The sequence below is a fragment of the Convolutriloba macropyga genome, chromosome 6 (assembly GCF_964194025.1).
Source record: "Convolutriloba macropyga chromosome 6, txConMacr16.3, whole genome shotgun sequence".
In the NCBI taxonomy this organism is placed as follows: Eukaryota; Metazoa; Xenacoelomorpha; order Acoela; family Convolutidae; genus Convolutriloba; species Convolutriloba macropyga.
Window position 1 is genome coordinate 69,568,466 of NC_134473.1, and position 22,446 is coordinate 69,590,911.

Sequence of the window (22,446 nt, forward strand, 5' to 3'; positions counted from 1 at the left end):
AATCCATAGGAAGAGCTAAATATTCCTACTTCGGATTATTTATGAAGATGCGCATTGAAAACAGTTAGTCGAAAACATGTAAATATGATATTTGAACTTTTATTTTCATCAACGAGCGTTAATCTCTGTGCATTTTTTTCACTCCTTTGTCATCTGTGTTAGTTTTAAATAATCCTCATTCTAAAAATTTGGTTCATATCGAAATCATTCAGTAGTAAAGTATATTCATTATTAATGGAAAATGGGAATATTGACAAAACGCAATGAGAAATTGTCAAAAATAGTTGAGATAACCATTTTGGCGAGAATCATTTTGTACTTCTATTTTTACATAATGATAATGATTCAGGTTTATCGAATGACTCACAACATTCAGGCTATACTAGTCAATATCGGAGTGAAAGAACACTGTTGGCGGCCTGATTACTAATTCATGTAATGGACAAATAGCATTGATACGATCCCGCCCAGAGTATTCAGGGATAACGGAGTATCCGTGACGTGACTTCCGTTCCTCAAGACATAAACCAAGCGGGGAGTTCTTATCAAATGGTACCTGTGCAATTATTCTATGATGAATGGAGTGCATTACAGTTCAAGTTAATTCTTACAAGTAACTGTGTGGCGTGGGATATTGATCATAATGTCTGATAGTGTGTGTGTGAGGGAGAGAAAGCAAATAGTTGGCTCAAACTTCTTATCTATGGACTTGAATTGCGCAGTGGTTCGAGAGATCAGAGATTATCTTTACAACTATTGCGATTTATAAGCTGGTGAGATTGTGAGTGTTGCTGTGTGTTGTGTAAGCAATCAAGCGAGTTCGCACAATAAAATTACTCTGTCGTATCCCATTATTACCTGAGTTACTTTAAATTTTATGTCTTTACTTCATATCGTAAATTGCGCTGAAAGCTAGAAGTCATTTCGGTAAGAGTCGTTACTCTCATTATTTAAATTTTGCTTCAACAATCGTGGGTATTGAAACGTCTTTGTTATTCAACATTCTCGTTAATTTGATCGTCACCAATTTACAATTTTGAGCGCAGATTTTTGTGGGGCGATTTGTGGAGCATTACCAAGATTGAATTAATCATAGTTGCCAGTTGTGTTTGGTCGATTTCACTTTGTTTGTAATCTGAGCCCACGCATTCAATTAAATATTGGCAAGTTGGCACGACTATAGGGATAAACAAACGAAACGGGAGGGAGAACAGGAAGGCAGGGAATAACGAAGGAAAGGGAAAAGGATATTCGTTCACACTCCGGGACAAAGCTGAGATAGAGAGAAATTGGGAAAAGGAATCGGAGAACATTGGGAAAGAAGTGAGCCAGTTGTCTTTTGCCAGTTATATTGGCTATTAAAGCATGGATGACAGGGTACATGGTTGTGTGAAACAAGGTAGTAGTTGTATTAAAAGAAACAGTAATACTGCTAGTAGTGAAAGCAGTGTGTTATTTGAAGGAAAAGAGAGAAAAGAAGAGAAAGTTGTGGAAAGTTCTCCCTGCTCAGTGGGAGATTCAATCGATTGCTCCTACTTCCCTAACTCCCAAAATAGCCACCAATACAACCACCAGCACCTAGAAAGACTACAGCCACAACCTCCAAACGGTAACTTACAGGCCGACTATATTTCTACTACTACCAATAGCCGTGACACGGAATTAAGCGCACAGCAACAACTTGTTCCTCAAACTAAACAGGTTGAATTGGTGCCGAAACATGAATCGAGGCTACACAAAAATAGCTCTGAAATCTTAAATAACGTCGAGAAAGTGGATCAGAATTTTGCAGCAGTTTCAAATTGTACGCGTTTGAAAGTTGACCGCTATCCAAAAAGTGCCTTACAATCAACACCTGTGCAGAAAAGTGACTGCAGTGGGAGTAGTAATAATAGTTCTAAAAGTAGCAGTGCCTTATTGACCAACTTGCCCTCTAGTGCCTTATTTGATACTCCTTACCACCACCGGAAGTGCAGTTCAGACATCGTTACATTCGATCAATCTCCAACTTTGACCTCTGGTGGCCCCTATGATTTGCAATTCAAACACCCAAAACATTTGTACCAAAAGGTAACCAAGCAGCAATTTGTTGTCACGCGCAAAACTAATTACACGATACGCGCATCCGCTTCCCCAAAAGTGAACAAATTGAACAGTAATCAGAACCATTTATCAGTTCCATCTTGTATCAACAAAGGAAACCTTAGCCGATCAGAGGGTAGCATAACCGATGCAATTGTCAACATAGATGAAGTGGTGTCTAAATTAGCCGACAGATCAGAGCGAATTTCTTGTGAGAAAAGCGAAGTTGATGTTACATATGTTAAAGTTGGCGACCGTGTTACTTTATGGGAAACTTCTGAAAACAAACGAGTTGCAAAAGATTCTAAAAGCTCTGAAGGTAAGTACATTGATCTCTTAATTTGGCAATGGCATTTGGTTGCTCCCTTGTTCAGAAATTCTAAATCCAATCATTAACTTAATGTCCGCTCTTGTTGATTTGATTAACATAGATTGCAATGGTTGTAGATTGTTTAGGCGTGTGTCCTATTAATAAAGCGTCAACTTAGTTGATGTACACAAATAGAAAACTTTTGATCTTCTAAATTTGAACAGATTGATTGTCGGGATGTTATGGTGTTCGCTAGGTTATTTCATGTAAAATCTGCAACATCTTTTGCACATTAAAGTCGCTGAGAATTGTTGATATTGTTTTGTTTAGTTGAAACGTTCATTTCCCGAGTTGACAGTTCCTACAGTTTTCTGTCTCCTGAACAATTGTCTACACACGAGAAGGCAACCCACTTAATCGAATCTCTCAGCGAGGCATTACACCGCCATTTTCCTCACGTGTTACAATCCGACAGTGATTCACACTGTTACTTAATCTCTACCGATCAACAGCAACAACAAGAACATTCTAGAAGTAATCCGAAGTCGTCAGAAAATGTAGAAAATGTTCCCCTAACGACTGCCAACTTAGCCGATAATTTAGCAAAGCCTTATAGCAAAGAGGAAGAGCCAGTAGTTATTAGTACAAAAAAGAAAGACAGCAACAAAGATGATAGACTAGAAGGACAAAAGCAACAGCACCAGCAGGAGAAAATGGCCAAGTTGAGAAGTTCTTTTTACAAACTGGCTTGGCCTTCATCTGCAGCTATTGCGTCGGAGTCCGATAGGCGTCTATGGAAGGTAACAACATTTTTTAAATTGCTGACATGCAAACTTTACCAACTTTACTTCCTATTTGTATGATTTTTCTCTCCGAAGGTCGAAGATAGGAAAGATGTGGAAATTCATGACATTGTGAATCATCAGAATAAATATCTTAGAAGGAGGTAATCAGGATTTATTTTTTCGAAATATTTTTTTGAAAAGCGTTTTCATTTAACGGTTTGATTGTTGATGGGAGATTGTATTGTTGAGAGAAAATTTGACAATTGACTTTTATGACAATTATGACTTTTGTGACAATTATGACAATAGGACAATTTTCGACAAATTTTGAGAAAAGGGAAATTTTTGACAATGGCGGGGAACCATATTTCAACTTAATTTGTCCTTTGCGTACAAAATTGGACTATTGGTCTCTGCAACATTTGTTGTAATCGCAGATATCTAACAGCAACAAGGAGGTCCCATAATGTGAATTTGCTCGTAAGGTTTCAACCTGTTAAAAATAGAATTTGAAGAGAGAAATCGTTTGTACAGAAGCTTATCCTCAATCATGTATTAAACATAGTTGTTGCTCTACTTAATGAAAAGGAAGGCTAATGAGGTTGTAATATATCCTTAAGGTTGCATCGTTATAGTAATAAAGAAGCATTTAATAAACAAGTTTTTGTTCTCAAGAATTATTTGCGGATAATAAGCTGGGTACAAGATTTGTAGCTTGAAAGCAGTAAAAAACTCAGAATTGTTAATTGTTTGTGAGGCATCTTATTCGCTAATGGATTCGATATCATTTGCTTTTTTGTCAAGAAAAGTTACGTATTAAACAGGTAGAAATAGAGCTTGCCTTAACGCATTTTTGTTTTGCAACAATTTTATAAAATGTTCTGACATTTGTAAAATGTGAGGAACATGATTCCTAAGGCAACTGAAACTGTCCTCGAAGTCTTTTATGCTGAAACTATAAAAAGCACCAGGAATGTTTAATACACTTTACATGAAACAGATGATTGATGTGTAATAAGTTCTTTCTGACAACAAACAGTGGAAAAAGGATATTTCACAATTTTTGCTCGATTTCTGTTACATTTTGGCTGGCACAGAGGAATACTGAATTTGTTTGATAACTGCGATAACTGAAGGAGCTATTATTGGCCTTCTTTTGGTTTTTGTTTCCTTAAGATTTTTTTGCGCATATATGACGTCATGCTCACTTCGAATCAGCTTTTTTCGTCCATTTATGCACTTTCTGACAATTGATTGCTTAACGTCATTTTCACGCTTTTTGGAGAGTTTTTTTGGTCATTCATGTGAAATTTTTGGTCACACATGGCTTACTCGCTGCGAGAAATCGATTGCCAATATTGAGCTAACAAAGTGCTCGCATAAATTTTCCAGACCTTGATAAATTTGGAAGGTTTGAACAATAATCTTGAGCTCCGCAATAGGCCAACTCTTCCGACTGTGTAATTGAGCGATCAATCGATACAGTTATGTACAGCCAGGATTGCAGATGAAATTAGAGGGTTTAACTTGTTTAAAAAAACTGATCTGAGAATAATTTTAGGTGATTTTTATTAGAAGCTCTATATGACGTTCAAATAACAGATCAGATTTCATTCTAAGACTTTGTAGAACTCATTGTTGGACTTGTAGACCTTCTTGCATTTTTTGCAACCCAAAGACTGCTAGAAGCGTTTGTGTTCAGAAAATTCAGAATATGGCAGAGGTATCGCTGAATAATAGTTGATTGTGAAGGATTTTGAAAAACATTTTTGTGCCAAGTCTTCATTTTCATTCGTACTTATTGATAGTTTTATCGTGCCGGGAACTGTTTCTAGAATCTTTTCAGATTGGAATTTTTCTCATTGTTCAAAATTTGCACTTTTGATCATACATTGTTGTTGAACATAATGTGAAAAGATTTTACTGTAGGAGGGAACCACGTTTGCATGTTGGGATCAAAAGGTGTATATAAGAGTAGAAGTGATTTTCATTACGATAAGTTCTGCCACGGAAAATGTAATCGCTACTTAAGGACCGCATTTTTAATTTCGTGTGAATTTGGTCTTTTCATTATATGAGCGTGGCTGGAAATTGTGTCGAGAGATATGTAGTGTCCGGAGATATGAAACCTTTTGCGAGTAGAGCAGATGGTAAGTTTTTGTTCATTATTTTTTATCCCGTATCATTTTTCTGGTGCGTAATAGATCCTTACAATTTAACTGAAGAATTAGAGAGAGAGAGAGAGTTTTCGTTTTGGCCTTGGCCTGCTCGGTTAAACTGAATGAAAAGTTTCGTTGTTAAACGAAAAATCAAGTTCACTCCAAAAGTCTCTATTTTTATTGATCGTTCCTTGATATGTCTTGCATAATTCGAACAATCAGTTTTGTCTACTTATAATGTAGCTTTCAGTTTATAAAGGTGTACGCACTTATATAAACAGACGAACAGAATTTTGTATAAACCGATTTTTTTTGCATAAATACAGCCGTCTGTCAAAAATCCACGGAGGTTTGAAATATCATTCCACTGTTGTGGTTCTTATTGATATCAGAAACATGTTGAGTGGGAAAGAATCTAAAGTTTCTGTGCAAATATTTTCAGTTTTTGCTATTAAAACCGCTGCTTCTAAAACGCTAGCTTTAAAACAAAAATAGGTGACTGGTTCTTTATAACATGTTGGAAAGACTCAAAGCAAACGTTGTTGTATCTAAACAGCTGAATTACTTGTGTTTAATTGCTCTCAAACTAAGTTGGTAGCAAATGAATTAGTCCTGTGGTCTTTTAATGCGATTTTTTGCTTGACGGATTTTTTGTCTGACTCATTTGACTTTTGGTCCTCGAAAACGGAAAAAAAAACAGGTGACTCTCAGGGGGCATGAAATTCTCTTAGGGCCTTACGCCTTAACAGTCTCTAAGAATGCGATTCACCAAAACTGTTGTGAGGAGACAATTTCATGACGTTCTTAATCCTGAGTTGACCGCCCCCCCCCCCCCCCCCCTCTGTCAACCCCCCCCCCCCCCACCACCAATCACCACTTTCACCCCCTTAAGAGACCCCTAGTCGACCCTCCCCCACCTGGCGGTTGGCCACCTCGTCCAGCCCCCAAGCCTACCCCCCCCCCCCCCCCGCCACTTGACCCCCATCCCCTATTCCGCTGACCACCCCTCCTATGCTATCATCCCTAAGCCCCCAGCTGAGTACTACCGAAGCCAATCACTCGCCGGTTGTTTGAGAGTAAGTCACTTGTCGTTGGTCGGTCATGTTTGAAAAATGCGACTGACGTTGTCTTTATTTTTCCCCGAAAAAGAAAAATGTTTCCTCAATTAAAAAACCATTCCGTTTCTATTGATTGAAGAAATGCTTAATTTCATGTCTTTGAATGAGTATTATTTCGTTTTCAGACAGAAAGAAATGAGGTTTATTATCCTTTTTCCTTTTGGATGTCCTCAAGAATAGACAATGATACTGATTTTGTATCCCTCCGCAAATGAAATGCAACATTAACGCGTACATGTTTTAACAGGGTTTTATTTGCATCCGATCCGTGAAATTTGAATAGAAATTTGAAGTAAATCTTATTAGACGTGAGTTTTGATGGTTTTAATGGCTCTCTGGTGAAGTTTGTAGCTTTCATTCCAATCCCGTTGATCTTTCTATGCAATTTTTCGCTCTACCTATGTTTCGTCTGACCGACAAATAACCATTATTTTTGCCTTGAGAAAGTCTTTGGACGTATATTTGTACGGAGGAGAATTTTTGTTGTTTGGGTACCCCTCACCCCGTCATTCCCCCTCCCCGCATTTTTTGCAAGTCCCTACCCACACACAAACCTACGCGCGACTATTGCTACAGACTATTCTAACGAGTTTCTCTCTCTTGCTATGAGCCATTTTCATTTAAGCTTTGTCTTTGAGGGCTGAAAAATTGTTATTGAGCTCCTCATTTATTGGGTGAGGCACAAAAAATTTGATTCTGGTTAATTGTCGCCTGCTGGGATATAAATCTTGAAGAAAAATAAATTACCATTGACAGCTTTCGGAGCTCATATTTTCTTGTGGCTTGATTTCATTAAATCACCACAGGAAGGTTTTCATATTTTGGTTCAGAGATGCCAGTTGACTCTTCTTTTCTTTCTCCGGTGGGCCATCATTAATCGATAATTTTGCTCCCTGATTTTTGTATGATTTATAATGGCTAGTCACGCCCAGCTGCATTTTGTATTTGGTATTGCAAGTACATGTATTAGTTTGTTCACTCATTCTTACGAAAATAAGTATTTTATTCACAGGGGGCTGGGAAAAAACAGGTAGCTCAATTATGTCAACAGTTTGGGACAATATTGTGTATTTGAGAATAAAGAAGTCAACAAGTGCGTTGATCTTGTTTGTGAAATTGTCAGCTGGGTTCTTGCTGAGATATGATACAGTATTGGTTATGAGTGACATTGCCGCTCAAATATTACTTTTCAAACTAGCTTGTTGGCACATACAGTGAACGCAGCTGTTTGATGGTATGTGATGCGTTTGTACGCATAAACTCATTAGCAGGTGTGCCGAATTGCTCGTTGCTTTAATCAAGCTACATAATGTGCTTTTCGAATCTAATTAAAGCTATTACTCTCTCATGCTGTGATAAAAATTGTTGTGAATTTGTGCAGAATTTGAAACAAGTTGATAAGAGCCATTAACAAGTGCTTTGACTTTTTATTCTTGACCATTTGAATTTTATCTGGGGCCATAAAATTAAAGGAATTCCAATCATTTATCTCTCGCTTGCATTTTATAATTTTAAATATTGCTAAACATTAATTGAAAAAGATGCCAAAACGTCGCTTGAGTATCAAAGATACAATTAAGCACAAAGTCTTCGCGGTAAGTAAACCCTAAACTTTTTGTTTTTGTTTCGAAACCTGTCCGAAGGGTATCGCCCTTAATTGGTCTCAATTTTGTCTCAACGATCATTCGTGGTTTCTTTGATTTCGTACATTGACCTTACATGATTTCTTTGAAATCTTACAAGGATAGTTCCGGAAATTACTATGATTTGCAGTGATTCGTATCTGAATATTTGGTTGTTTTTGACTGGAAATTATATATAGTGTTAAATAAACAAGAAGGCTCGCATGAGTCTGTGCGAGGCACTGATTTCCCCACAGTCGCATTTGATAGCATACAATGAATCATATCACCATATCTGAATTGATATCGCTGAAACGTTTGTCTTAGCAACATATTTTGTTCCTAAATAATAAACAATATTTTGTTGATAATCAATAATATTTTGTTCTTTGATAAGCTTCTGCAAAGATGGCAACTGTTTCATAGCTCAAAATTGAACAAAATACGGAGAGAGAAAACATTAAATTTTTCTGAGGTGCAAAAAATGCTTCATGACGCATTTATCGACAATTGATGTTTGTTTAGACTATTTTCACGACTTTGAACGAGTCCAAACACAATTTGGAGAACAGTGCAATAAACAGCAATGTGGGCAATCGCAAGAAAGAGTCCTCACAGCCAGTCGTAGTAATCAACGACGACGAAGAATCACTGAGCGACAAATTGGATTCGCTCGAACTGCCAGACTCTTTCAATCATTCTAATCAGAGGACAATTAGATCAAATCGCAACAATCGGGATAGGAGTCACAGTGAGTCCTCGCAGGTCCTTCTCGGAGATCGAGATCCGATCCTGCGCCAGAATCAGCCTAAACATCTGAGTCCCCCTCAGTCACAAAGACACAGACATCATAGCAAATCATTGTCAACCGCATCTTCGTCTCTCCTACTCGAGGATGAAGAGACAAGTGCCTTCCCGCCTGCCGATGACGTCATATCTGACGATGAGGATGCTATCAATGGCGCCATTATTGACGACGTTGTTGATCGGGCATTCCAGCGGAGATCTAGTGATGACGATGAGTTAGGTGTTAACAATAACAACAACAATAATAATGGGTACAGTTCAGTGTCTGAATCATCAATATTGGCAATGGACGATGTCTGCTCGCTTGTCCTGTACGATGCACAGCCACTGGTATGTTTGCAGTTATTCGACCAATTCTAATATTTATTATTGATTGGTTCTGATCTTTCACTTAATTTGACGTCATTGGGTGTATCGCTTGGTAGAATGTGGCTACAGTGGTATATAATAACCTCTAATGACGTCATTTGAAGCCCCCATTAGGGAATTTGGTGACCCCCTCCCGGCTGATGCAGACTGTTATAGATTTGAGCTCGCACTAGTCGTTCGACGGTTATCTTTAAGTAATTAAAATGAAATAGTTCATTTCCGTGGCGGGACAAAATACGCAATGCCATAATAACCAATGCCCTTTGTTCAAATACCCAAAAGTGAAAATACCAAAACGATCAATGGAAATTAATTTGTTATTTTGGCCTTGGGTAAAATGTCTCTTTCACGTAACCATAAGTTAATGCATAGTCGTATGTCTATGTTACTGCTAATTTACTGTTTTTTTCGTCCTAGCCGAAAACTGCGGTGGACTACTACACACAAAAAAGTCGAAGTGTTGACAACCTAGACGGTGGACCACCCATCAATTCTGTAGTGCCCTCAACAGACACTTCAGACGGAAGTAATCACTTGAACACCCCACCTCCCTCCCACACGAAAGGTGGGAGTATGAACGACCTGCTAGACAGCAGTAGTGGTCATAGTGGTGGGAACAGTGGTGTGAGTGGCGGAGGTGTGAGAAATATGGGTGGAAGGCGGAGTGAAGGAAGAGTGACTGTCCACTCCACCACGAATGCGTCCACCCACCTGAAGTGTACTGTCAAAGGTGGAACGGTGGACGTGCTCATAGCCTATGCAACTCAAGACTCAATTGATGGTAAGAATCAACTTTACATTCGGTTACTTCGAAGGTGACAGATATGATTGCAGAATTCAGTTGCTCTTGATTTAAAACGTAATGTAAGATTGATTGGTTCAAGCCATACCTGTGTAGTCAGGCAGGACATCGAAATAACACCCAGTTTGTTCAAATCGTGCCAATGAGTTCTCGTGAGCCATCATTAAGGTTTGCCCTGAGTTAGTAGCTGAGTTCATGGCTTGGAGCACCCCTCTTTGTTCAATGAAGTCCTGAACGCACCATTTCACAACTTTGAAACCATCAAGAGCAATTACAAAACCATGAAGGAAAGGGGATATTACCTTGGTCATTTGTGGGTTCGAGTTTTGCAAATTGACTGAAAAGTTTGACATTCTTGCTCAAATCTTGCAAGATGTGACTCTTGGCAAAAAAGTTGACCTGTGAATGCTTTTGTAAGTGTTCCTCAAGCATTTTATTGCTGGAATGATTTTTTTAGCCGTTAGAAGTATGTTTGGAGTCAGTCTATCAGTTAAGATCGTGTGTAAATTTTGACCGACGTATTTTCTATTTTCAGACTGGCGTTTCTACGAAGCCTTCCTCACAACATACAGGACATTCATCTCAGTGGAGGAGTTACTGACCAAGTTGATAGTTAGGTACAGAATTCTGCACCATTTAGCTTCCTCTGCAATCACTAATGGATCGTCATACGGTCTGCGTCAGAGGGAGAAGAGACTGAGAACTGCCAAGAACTGTTTTTTCCTCTTCCTCAGAACTGCGTGGGAACTCAAGTTAGTGGAAATTCTATTTTCGTGGTCTCATTCGGTGTCAGTCACCTTAGGACCGAAATTACTGATCTTCTTTTTGAACTATAGTGTTGATCATATCTACAGTCAAAGGCACTAATTTGAAAAATATGCTTTGGTTTTTTTCACGTCCAGTCGTTGCTATCAATTGAGTTTTCAATAATCCATGGTTTTGTTACTGATATTTTCTCAGAATCAAATGTGTTAAATAATGATAGCTCAGTTTTCTGCTCATAAGCTGTGTTTGTGAGGTGAAGTAATGTATGCTGATTCTCATGAATCACTAAAGGCTAAATTAGCTTTTAATAAACATCTGGTGATAGTTGTAACTTTCGACCAGTGAAGTAGGATAATATCACAAAATTGTTTAAGCGTTACATTTCCCAAACAGTCAAAGTTCATCTGCTGCTCAGTATAAACTACTAATTGTATATATCACTGAAATGATGTCTCTTACGTTGTCAAAATTTCTCTGAATTTAATTTTTAGGCGGGATACTGAAGTTGACAGAGCAGGGCCCCTCATTGCCCAGTTCCGATCTGTCCTCATTGCAGTAAAAGAGGAGAGAGATGCTAAATTGCTTAGTGATCTGATGCATGCCAAGCTAACTGACAACAGCAATAATGGCTATTATGACCACCTTTCGTCCTCTGAAGGCAGTCAGCAAAACTCTCCCTCGCCACTTTCACTCAACTCACCATCTTCTATTAATAGGTAAGTTCTGTTCTCGTGCATTTCTTGCGCCGAAGTGCTTTGTCAATCGGATTTCTCAATTGGGATCTTCTGTACCAAAGAAATTTTGAAATTTAGAAGATTTTTGTTCAATTTGTAATTTGATGAAATTTTATATTTCAATATTGATATTTCTTGTATTATAGAACTCGCCAGCTCACAGATTTCAAGAGCAAAGCCATAGCGGAACAACTCACACTAATATGCTCGAAGCTGTTCCAAAGCATAGAACTGTCAGAGATTTTGGCGTGTGCTAAATCCGGCAGTGGTGGCAGAGAGGACCAAATGCCAAATGTGCTGGCCTTCACCCGACACTGGAACAAACTCTCAAATTGGGTGGCTTCGTGTGTGTTATCGGCCGGGGCAACCTCTGATGGTCATAATCATGAAAAACAAATACGAGAAAGAACTCATCTCAAGTTCATAAAAGTTCTCAAGGTGAGAAGGTTATCTCTCTCTCTCTCTCCTCCAAGTTTATCTCTAAATTAGGTTGTCAATTATGGTCTTAGAGTTTGTTTTATGCACAAACGCAACCTTGCCGTATGTTAAGGCATTTCCTGTTGTTATTTTGTACCTTTTTATAGAATGATAAATGCAAATGGTTATCAACAATTCAGTTTATCTCCGTTGTGCTGTATCTGTGTTTGGCTATTTATAGATATATAACAAAGACCAGACTAATTTGAATGTATCCAGGTGTCCTTTAGTCCAGTCTTAATGTGCTTAAACTAGTTGGGAACCCTAATAAAGCGATTTTATTAAAGCTCTAGGTTTTGTCTAATTGAGAACCTTGACTTCAATTGACATGACAAATTAGACTCTCATAATGCTATAAGTCGGTTTTAATGGCGAAAAATGTCACTTGTAAATGTGAATGAATTCTGATGTTCATGTTTCAGCACTTGAGTGAGATGAACAACTTCAGTTCCTGTTTCGCAGTACTTTGTGGTCTGAACATTAACCCTGTCTCTCGGCTCGACTGGCCCAAATCCTCAATTGAGGTGAGCTTTCAAACACCATGAACATTTTTGAAGTCACAAATAGCAAAAATTTAAAGTTGAACCATCTGTGTAAAAGTTTTCTATTTGTGCAAGCATTACCTTAAATGTTTTTTGAAACTCAAAGTGAATATTTGATGCTGTATTTAAAGATTTATGATGACTGCTTTAAAACTTGGCAAATATTTTTGTTTAGATGCTGGGAAATGAAATATAAAATAGAATTGTGTTGAATTAAAGAAAATATATATTTCTCATATGATTTGGTTGTGTTTCAGACGCTGTCAAGTGTGAGTGAACTGCTGAGTCCGTTCCATCACTTCAGGAACTACAGAGAGGCTCTTTCACTCTCTCAAGGAGCATGCATACCACACTTGTGAGCCTATTCAATTTCAGACAAAATTATAGTGCTAAATTAAATAGTTCTCTGACTTTCTCAGTGTTATTTCCTAGTCTACTCGACTTTTTGAAATGATTTCTCAATACACACAGTACGAGCATTGTGAAAGCATACCAAGTAGTTTTTGTTTTCGTTCTACTTTTTTTTTCACCCCGTCCACGCAACCTCCACACCAAACATCAAATAGTTTTAAAATTAACAGCAAATTTGACAGATTTTGGATTTTTGATTTTGTTCCGAACCCAATTCTTGTTTTTGCTTTATTAATAGCCGCACAGCGATAGCTGGGGCTATTATTGGCCTTCTCTTGGTTTTTTGCAATTCAAAGAATTTGAATTGTATTGGGGCGCTGTATTTTTTTTTTAAGATCTGTTCACATATTTTCATGATTTTTGAAGTCAAATTGGAGTGGTGATTTTGGTCACGCCGAAACAGGAAGTGGAGCGAAAAAGCGAGTGGTTTTGCGGCGTGAATTTTTTTCGCTCTAATTTTAAAGTAGAGTGAGAAAACGGCGTTTGAACAAAAATTCGCTTTCTCGCTAGTGGTTTTTTGTTCACATGCGGCACTTTGGTTTTTACTATTTTTTGGATCGAATTTTTTTCTAAATGGTTTTCCAATCCATTCATAGTTCATTCCAGGTCTAATTTTTTGTTAAGTCAATGAAAATTCTTTGAATTGTACGTCAGGACTTGTCATGCTATGTTTTTTTATTTCGTCGTCATGATTTTTGTTACGACCATATGACGTCACAACCACTTCAAATCTGCTTATTGTTCATTCGTTCATGCAATTTAAATTGAATTGCGTGCGTGACGGCTTTTTTCGCTCTTAGTGGAGCGAATTTTTTTTTTTTGTTCATTCGTGTGATTAAATTTTTGGTCACACTTGACTTACCTCACTCTCAAAAATGACTTCCTCACTTTGAAATTGACTTTTATTTACTTTAATTAAAAGAGATAAGGTCAAATGGGTGTGTGGCACTCTAATTGAAGGTTATTTGAGAGCAGCTAATAGAGGAAGCAAAAACTTAAACAGACTTTTAATCAAAATATAACATATCAGCCTTCAATGAAACGATTTTTTTTTTGGTCTGTCTTTTTACTGTTTTTTTGAGACTGCAGATCTACAAAGCTACTGCGGCTATTTTCTGGCAATCTGCCAGCTATGGTTGTACTTTTAAACGCTGAACAAACATTATCTTAATTTTTTAGAGCCATCGTGTTACATGATCTGCAGCAGATTGCAGTGATGGACGACACACTCGCTGTAAGTCACAGCCACCAGAACAGGAGCGATATTGATAGTGATATAGGAGGAAGCAGTGCTGTGATCAACTTCACCAAACGATGGCATCAATACCTCTGCCTGGTCAGACTCAGGGACACCGGATCCATGTTAGTACTGAACATCTGTCGTTGAGGTTGACTTGCGCAACCTCTAGATATTATATGATTCAATAGAAGCTCCATATTAAAGGACTTTATAAAAAACTTTTTGTCCAGAATCGTGGAGACAAGACATGATGAACCACCCCCCCCCCCCCCCCCCCCCACCCCCCACCCCCCACCGCCTTCATTATCAGTCTACATTTAGTAATACAATGTTTTGTTCGCCTAAAAGTTAATAGAATTGGCCTATCATTTGCTTGTTTGTCTCTTGGAAAACGGACATCAGACTAATAAATTAAGTTAAATAGCAAATTTCAAAACGTTATCCAACTGTTTCAACAACTAACAGGAAGTTGAAATTCTAAGATAAATTGAAATTCGAAGACACGAGAACGGAACACAGGATTAAAGTATCCGCTTTATTATGAGAAAACTTGATATGTGAAATGATGTGATGTTAAGAAATGCGAATTAAATAAATCAGCGTGAAAAGATGCAGAATCGTGGAGAATAAATAAACAATTGTTTACGGACTTCAATTCTAAGGTAAGCGCAAGTCAACGTGGAGATTGTCAGAAGTGAATCGTGTTGATATCTTTTCAGGCATTACTACATAAAGGAAAATGCAGAAATCATGACTTGCTTTGCTGACTTCGAACCTTGCCTGGATGAGAGCGAGCTGCACAGAATGTCCAATGCAATCAAACCCCGCAGAACTTAAATTCGCCTTTTTGCTGTTGTCGCCGTCGTCTGTCCAATTTAATCTATTTGTAAATTTGATATTTTTCGTTCTCAATTTGTTCGTAGCTAAATTAATTTAGACTCCCTTTTATAGCTTTTTTTTCGAAATAGGATTGAGCTCAGATTATGATAATTAGAAATGTTTGAGGCAACTTTTGATTGAAAAAAAACGCGATTTTAGGTTAAATAATTATTTGGGATCTATTCACCTCGTGTTTTTCTCCCCCCCCCCCACCCCCTATTACAATTTGTGTTGTTATATAACAAGTATTATGCATGTGCGCCTGGGAGGCGTAAAAGTTATATGCCACTAAGATGGGGGGGAAGAAAAGATCCAATATTCGAACACTTGAACGCCCTTGTGGATGTAAAAAATCGCTAATTGCAGCTCAAATGATTGGATCGATGTGAGTTTAATTGGCAGTATTTCGTTTCTTGAATTTCGATGAACTTAAGTTACAACGCGCAAATCTATTGCGGGCGTTGTGGAGTCGAAGAAAAGCTTCCTAAAAATTGGAGTTGGAGAAATAACGAGGGTGTGGAAACCGACTAACACTTCGTAACCATTACATTCTCAAAGGGGGAGAAATGCGGCAGGTTTTTAAAAGAATTTAATAATCTCAATACTTTTATTTCAAATCCTGAAATTGTCGATATTTCAAAAAGACTAAATAATCCACTCTGGTATTAATATTCGCAGAATTCAGTATCGACGCCCCTTTGCGGCATTGCTCGACAATGTCAACACATTCTGAACATTCCTGATCTATAGTGACAATGTCAACCGTATTTTTTAATACAAGGGTAAACAGCACAACCTGGTCTGTGCAATTGTTTTGTCGGATCTGTTCTGTCTCGGGTCCCATTGTTTTTATAGCCCCAAATTACAAATTATGATTGTCATATACATAGCCAGGCGTTGACTTCAAGGTTTCGGCATTTTCAAACCTGCAGGTTGCCTGAATTAAGCAAAGATACGTGACTCAATCATAAACCTTAAAAAGAGTGAAGTTTAATCCATTCGCTCCAATTGTAATTACTTGGATTAAACCAATCTTCTTATGACTCAGTAATTGCATTATTCAAGTGCAAAAATGCATTTTGAATTCATTTTGAAAAATACCGTCAGGATTCCCCTCCACCATCTATGTGTTCTCTTGACCCTACTCCATCCTACTCTCAACCACCCCGTTAAACTACCCATCTACACAAATGAACATTCTCCAATCTACTTTGATTTAATGTAGTTTCCATTATTTAGAGGTTTCGGCATTATTGTTGGTTCTATATACCGTATTCTTATGATGTACTCACAAATCGTAGAGGCATCATAAATCAACGATTCATAATGTATCCTATTGAAAAGGTGCTATTATCGTTGGTTTAAACATCAGGAACTCTCAAAATAGTAGTAAATTTGGGTTTTTTCGATTTTTTTTGTCCTGAAAAAATTTTCTCTAAATTTACTAGTTTCTTTTGAAGTACTGCGGTCAAATCAAATTCGGGCTAAATAATTAGTCTGCAAAATTTTTATGCCAATCGAATAGTTTTACAGAAATGAAATGTCGACAGTTAAAATCAATTTCCTAATTTTTTTTGCATTTTTTCATCTTCAACTTTTTCATTTTCAATTCCCATGGGTCAGAAAAATTTCGTGCTTCCTTGCATTTGCGTCATTTGTTAGGTTCTGCTTTCAATGGTTGGGGACTGAAGATGCAACGTTTTGATTAATAGCCACAAAGCTATAGCTGAGGCTATTATTGGCCTTCTCCTGGTTTTTTCTACGTCGAGGTTTCTGTAACGACCATATGACCTAGCAATCACTTCAAATCTTCTTTTTGTTTAGTCGTTCATGCAATTTCAATTGAATTGCGTGCGGGACGTCATTTTTCACTCTTAGTGGAGAGTTTTTGTTTTTCACCTGATTAAGGTTTTGGCCACAAATGGCTTGCCTTATTCTCAAAAATGACTCCTTCAATGCGGAATTGGAATTTTTTTAATTTAAAGAAATAGGATGGATCAAGTGAGTGTGCTTGTTGTCAAGGATGCGTTTGCACACTGACTAGGGGAAATTCAGTTTAATAGCAGAAGTCAGTGTGCTTAGTTAGTAGGTAACGATATTCGTTCCATTTAGACTATGATCTCTTTTAACCTTGAAAACATAATTTTATCGTGTCCGTTGTAATTCTTTTTTTCTTTTTGATTAATCTCTGAACTTCAATGTGACGTTTTAGGAGTCAATTTAAAAATAGTTTTTTCAATAGTTTCTGACGCAATGCGTTGGATTTTACCCTTAATTCGGTACCAGCTTTCTTTTTTGTTTGGGACCCGGGTCGTTACTCTCACTTTATAACAAAATTCTTCCAAGCAAAATTTCGACTGAGTTGCACGCATAGTATCTTTGCAATAATATTGTGTTTTTGTTTATTATCAGGGAAAGTTTATGTTGGCACTTGTTGTCCTCAAAAGAACTTGTGTTGGTAACAAATGGTTTTAAAGTTCAAATGAAGATTATCAATCTATTTAAAATTTTTTAAGGTCCATGAAACTTGAAAATTGCCTTAAACTTGCTTTGCTGATTTCTAAAAAGTTGCTAAAAAAATATACAAATGGTTTTTTATACCGCAAAATACAGCCAAATCTAAAAGCTTCAATTTGAGGATTGCTCGATCTGGAGTCGAATTCACAATTGCTATTTTTTTTAAAACAATGATGTTAGAAAATAAATATACATTTACAACGTCAAAACAGTTTTTATATATATAAATTTGACTGAACTGTATGTATCCTAATTCTTGTTAGAATTACCTGCTCCCTCAGTTTCTTTTAGTCTGATAAACTAGCTTTATTAAATTTCCTAACTTTATTAAATTGCTGTCACGTTTTAGTTAATTGATCGACAAATAATTCATATAAAAAGTTAAATTACCGCAATGTCAACTTTTGATACTGTGGCACAAAAACTGTAATACTGGTTAGGTAAAGCTGGTTTTGTGACACATTATTATTCACGTCATTTACAGAGTTTTTTGTACCTCAGAGTTTTTCACCTATGTGAGTTCTCCCAATTTACTGCTTTTTTCGTAAAATCTTTTGTACCTCAGAGGTTTTTGTACCTCAGAGTTTTTCACCTATGTGAGTTCTCCCAATTTACTGCTTTTGTCGTAAAATCTGAAACCAACTTCTTTTTCAGTTATAGTTAAGAGTAATGAAATACATCATCCAAACAATCGCTTCTTTCCTCTTAATGAAAACTCAATATGGCAACAGATTCTATCCGCCGGTCAAAAACCCATTTTTCTGTCTTCTCTTAGATTCGGACAGCAAGAAAAACCAAAACTGACCTTTTCGTGATTCGGTAGGCCTTGGATTATCATAATGATAGTATTTTTTATCGTATCAGAAGTATTTTTTTCTCGTCATTAGTTAAGAATTATTGAAAAAGCTGGGTCATGCATGTTCTATTTCTTGCAACAATTTTCATGTTCGCCTTTGTTACGGCTTCACAGTTTGTTAGGCATATCGACTGAGGCTGAGAGATGTGTTCAGTTTCACACCCTTCCGACTGAAAAGAATCTTAAAAACTCATTGATAAAAAATCCTGACTGCGAGTTATGGGACCGCAACCTAATAATTTTTTTGGCCCATGATCGCTCTCAAAAGTGCCTCCATGTAAAGTTAAAGAAAAAAGTAGAATTCCAATTTTTCCGAATTTTGTCACACATTGGAAAAATTTGCACAAGTAAGTTATTATGTTCTCCAAAAATGCCTTCCTTATATTGCACAGCAAAATGATATTTTGAACTGTTGCTTCTCTGGCTCTGCTCTGATTTTGCTTCCAATTAATTTTCATTAAGCGATACAGAAATATTTAAGTTGAATCTTGTTATTTCCAAAAAAATTAAAATTTTTCTGAAAAGCGGCTGATGTAGTGAAAAATTTTTAGATCTCAACAAGCTTGTCGATTTTCTTCTCTGTTTATCGATGTTTTTATTAAAGAAATAGAACAAAATTTAGATATTGAATTTCTGTTCTTGTCGTTAAAATTAAAATCAGAGGTTCGTATTTTTCATTTGCGCACTTGCATTTGTTCCCCCCTTTTTTGATCAGTTCTGTTGGATTTTGTCAATATACATGAGATTTGTTTTTATTCCCTTAAAAATTTAAGTAGCCGAGGATCGAAGATGAACATATACAAATGATGAGCAGATCTGAGTGAAATCTTATATTTGGTGTTCGCCACGATTCTCGTTGTGACATCGGTTTTTCTCGCTTTTCAAACTCTTATTTTTGTCCATTTGTTCACAAGTAATTACAACGACGACATTTCCTTGATGTATAGTTTTTTTGCTGTCTGCAGAGCGCAAAGCCTGTTAAAAAATTGAGCGCTGGCTCCAAATCTAAACAGCAAGTAATTTTGCTGTTAATGAAAATTAATCAGTTGGGTTTCGCACTGGTTGTATGTATCAGCTATTAGGGATAGTAGAATTTAACATGCTGCTGCAACAATTATCAAACACCAAAACTGAAACATCTTCATCTTTTCTTTTCTAATAGTGGTTTACAATATAGATTGCTTTTTTTGTCTTTACGATTTTGTAAATTTTAGACCTTGTGGACAACATTGCCTGCACCTCGGTCAGATTGTTACTGAGTAAATAGATGTATGCAAGATATACCAAAATACGTCACTTTTCTTAGCCAATCAGAATCGAGTATATAAATACGCATATAAATCATTCCAATTTACGTATAATGCTCGGAAAAGGTGCAAATAACAAATTTTCGTTAAACCTAATAAATTAACCTATCAAGTAAGGCTCGTTTGAACTTAATAATTATCGGTTTTTTGCAGGATTTCGAATAGAATGGTGACAGGCTTTGATCTCGAGTATCAAAAATAGACTGATACCAGTTAATTGAGCAAAAAGACTTTGCCGTCTAAAAACACTTGTTGCTGTGATCGTATTAATGCTTATACGTGGCCGATATTACGTTGCTGGCTTTATATGCTAAAATGAATTGAATTGTGTCCGAAAGAATGTTTTTCACCTTTATTATGGTGCCGCGGTTGCCTTGATATTACGATGAAGAACAGTTGATGCGTTTGATAATTTATGCGTTGCATGTAGAGAAAGATTGAAATAAAACTCGAAAGCCGGCTTATGCCGTAACCTCTTCAACTTTAACAATGAAACGAGAGCGAAGAGCGCATGTTGCTTTAAAACCGATTATCATCTGAGGTGGGTGGTAAACTGCAATAACCGTTACAAGTTTCCCCTCTGTGAAGAACGGAAAAAACAAACAGCCCTCTTCTGCCTTACGTGACATCTACATACGTAAATTTGGCTCTGCGAATGCCATACTAGTTAAATTCCCTATGTAGGAGCTTTATTTTCTAGCTCGCTATTTCATATTTCGCTTTTCTAACGACGAGTGATTTGCTTCTAGCGAAGCATAATAACACAACAATCGAAGCACAAGTGCAAGGGATAGTTTACCTCTACATTTGCCTTTATAAAATCAGCTCGAAGTTGTTGTTGAGTAGGCCCGATGCACAAGCTTAAATACAAGATCAAGTGAGACAGTTGGAACAGAAGAGTGACCGGCACAAAAGGAGTTACTAATTAAACCCAGTGGAAAATAATCAGTACGGTCATTTTTTCAGGCAGTTAGAGATAGGAAACGTGCGATGCTGATCTCAACTTCGAAGAAAACTGTAATACAAAACTAAATTTTTGAACCGCATTAAAATTCTCTGCAGTAAATTTTTATTTGATTCGGACGGCAAAAAACTCCATTCTCAAAAACCGCCTACCCCCAAAAAAAATTCAAATGAATATAGAGGATTTTTACTAAGTTTCCCAAAGTCAAAGAGTCTTTAATATAGCTACCGATCACCATTAATCACCCCATTTTCTAATTCTGAGAAAAAAGATCATCGATTTTGGACACTTTTGGTAGAGTTGTCGAAAAAATGAAAAAAACTATTATAGTTGGGTTGTATAAAAAAACCTCTGATATAGAGAAAACTGAAAGCAGACAATGCCAAATTCTTCAATTTTTGAAAATTTTTGGTCAATTTTGATGCAATTCAAAAAACATTAGAAAATCAATACCGAATATTGATAAACGGTATTTTCATGAATGAAACCTTCCAGTTTACTAGGTTATCCTTCCGTAATCAATAATTTGCAAAAAAAAAATTGACCAAAATTTGAAGAAAAAAAATTGAACAAAAGCAAAAAAAAGTTTGACAATTTCATCAAAATTTGGATTTTTTCAATCGAGGGTTCCTTAATTGAGTGAAACTCAATACAGAGAAAAAGTGTAAAAATTTCACAACCTTCTGCCCATAAAAAATTGTTTCATCTGATTCTTTTCGTATCTCGCTTTCGTACCGTACCGTCCACTTCTTTTTTGTTCTATAACCTCGCAATTCACGGTTTCCGATTTCTTAGATTATCGTAGTTCTCCCAATTCATCGTTTTTCGCTTTCTCCGCCTACCTATTTTTTTGGACTTCGATTTAGTATGTTGTTATATAAGATGAAGTAGTTGCATTTACGTTGCAATACGTTGATTATGCTAGTATGCTGGTTGGTTGTTTTAGTCTTGTTGCTTTCTAGGTTGTGACTTAGGTTTGTTCTGGAGTTACGACTATTTGGTCCGTAGACTTTTTCAACTTACTCGTTTACTGGTTCCCCTATTGTAGTATAATAATATTTGGTGCTGTATATTGTTGAGTGTTTGTATGATTATTGGTTGGCATGGTTTTGTTACCATCTAGGTTGTGACTTAAGTTTGTTCTAGTGTTACGGCCAGACTGTTTCCTGACTTTTCCATTCTGTCATTTTCTACAAACATAATGTTGTACTTTATTTAATTTCTGCTGCAGCTTGTTCAATATTGTGAGTTTGCTAATTGTTTGTTTGGGTTTGGATGTTACAGGGATGTGACTTAGGTTTGTTGTGGAGTTACGGCTAGTAAATTTGTTGACTTTTTCCACATTTCAGTATACCACCTCGTTGCCGTAATTTTTCTTTGTAATTGGTTTATCAAGCTCAACAATGACTTGTGCTAGTTTGTCTTGCAGTAGCTTCTCGCCTCATTGCTATGGTGTGACTTACGATAGTTCTAGAGTTACGTCTAGTTTGTTGGGCTGAGTTTGTGGCTGTGGTCTGCTAGCATAGGTCTTTCTACCTCCTGACTTTTTGTGTGCTCGCTCCCCGGCCGTTCTATCCCAGCTTTGGGCTTCGTCGCGCTCCGTCTGCCCGACTTATGTTTGCCGTCCACTTCTTTTCCCGTTTCACCGTGCGTCACTCGCCCAGTGTTTCCTTCCCGTCTGTTTTTTCCCGTTTCATCGT

The 22,446-nt window shown here is 37.0% G+C and overlaps 1 protein-coding gene across 2 annotated transcripts; it reads left to right on the forward strand.

The window, feature by feature from the left end:
* The first annotated feature begins 319 nt into the window (after nt 1–319).
* Nucleotides 320–15,173, forward strand: LOC142340564 (guanine nucleotide-releasing factor 2-like). 2 transcript variants are annotated; one of them, XM_075391220.1, is made up of 11 exons: nt 320–2,401; nt 2,723–3,192; nt 8,602–9,213; nt 9,670–10,033; nt 10,590–10,806; nt 11,311–11,535; nt 11,700–11,991; nt 12,453–12,554; nt 12,830–12,927; nt 14,163–14,345; nt 14,943–15,173. In XM_075391220.1, the coding sequence occupies exons 1-11, from the start codon at nt 1,366–1,368 to the stop codon at nt 15,058–15,060; spliced, it is 3,717 nt and encodes a 1,238-aa protein (XP_075247335.1). In that variant the 5' UTR covers nt 320–1,365; the 3' UTR covers nt 15,061–15,173. The 2 variants fall into 2 exon arrangements, with proteins under 2 accessions (XP_075247335.1, XP_075247336.1); XM_075391221.1 differs by lacking the exons at nt 320–2,401; nt 2,723–3,192 and adding an exon at nt 7,946–8,049.
* The last annotated feature ends 7,273 nt before the right edge of the window (nt 15,174–22,446 follow it).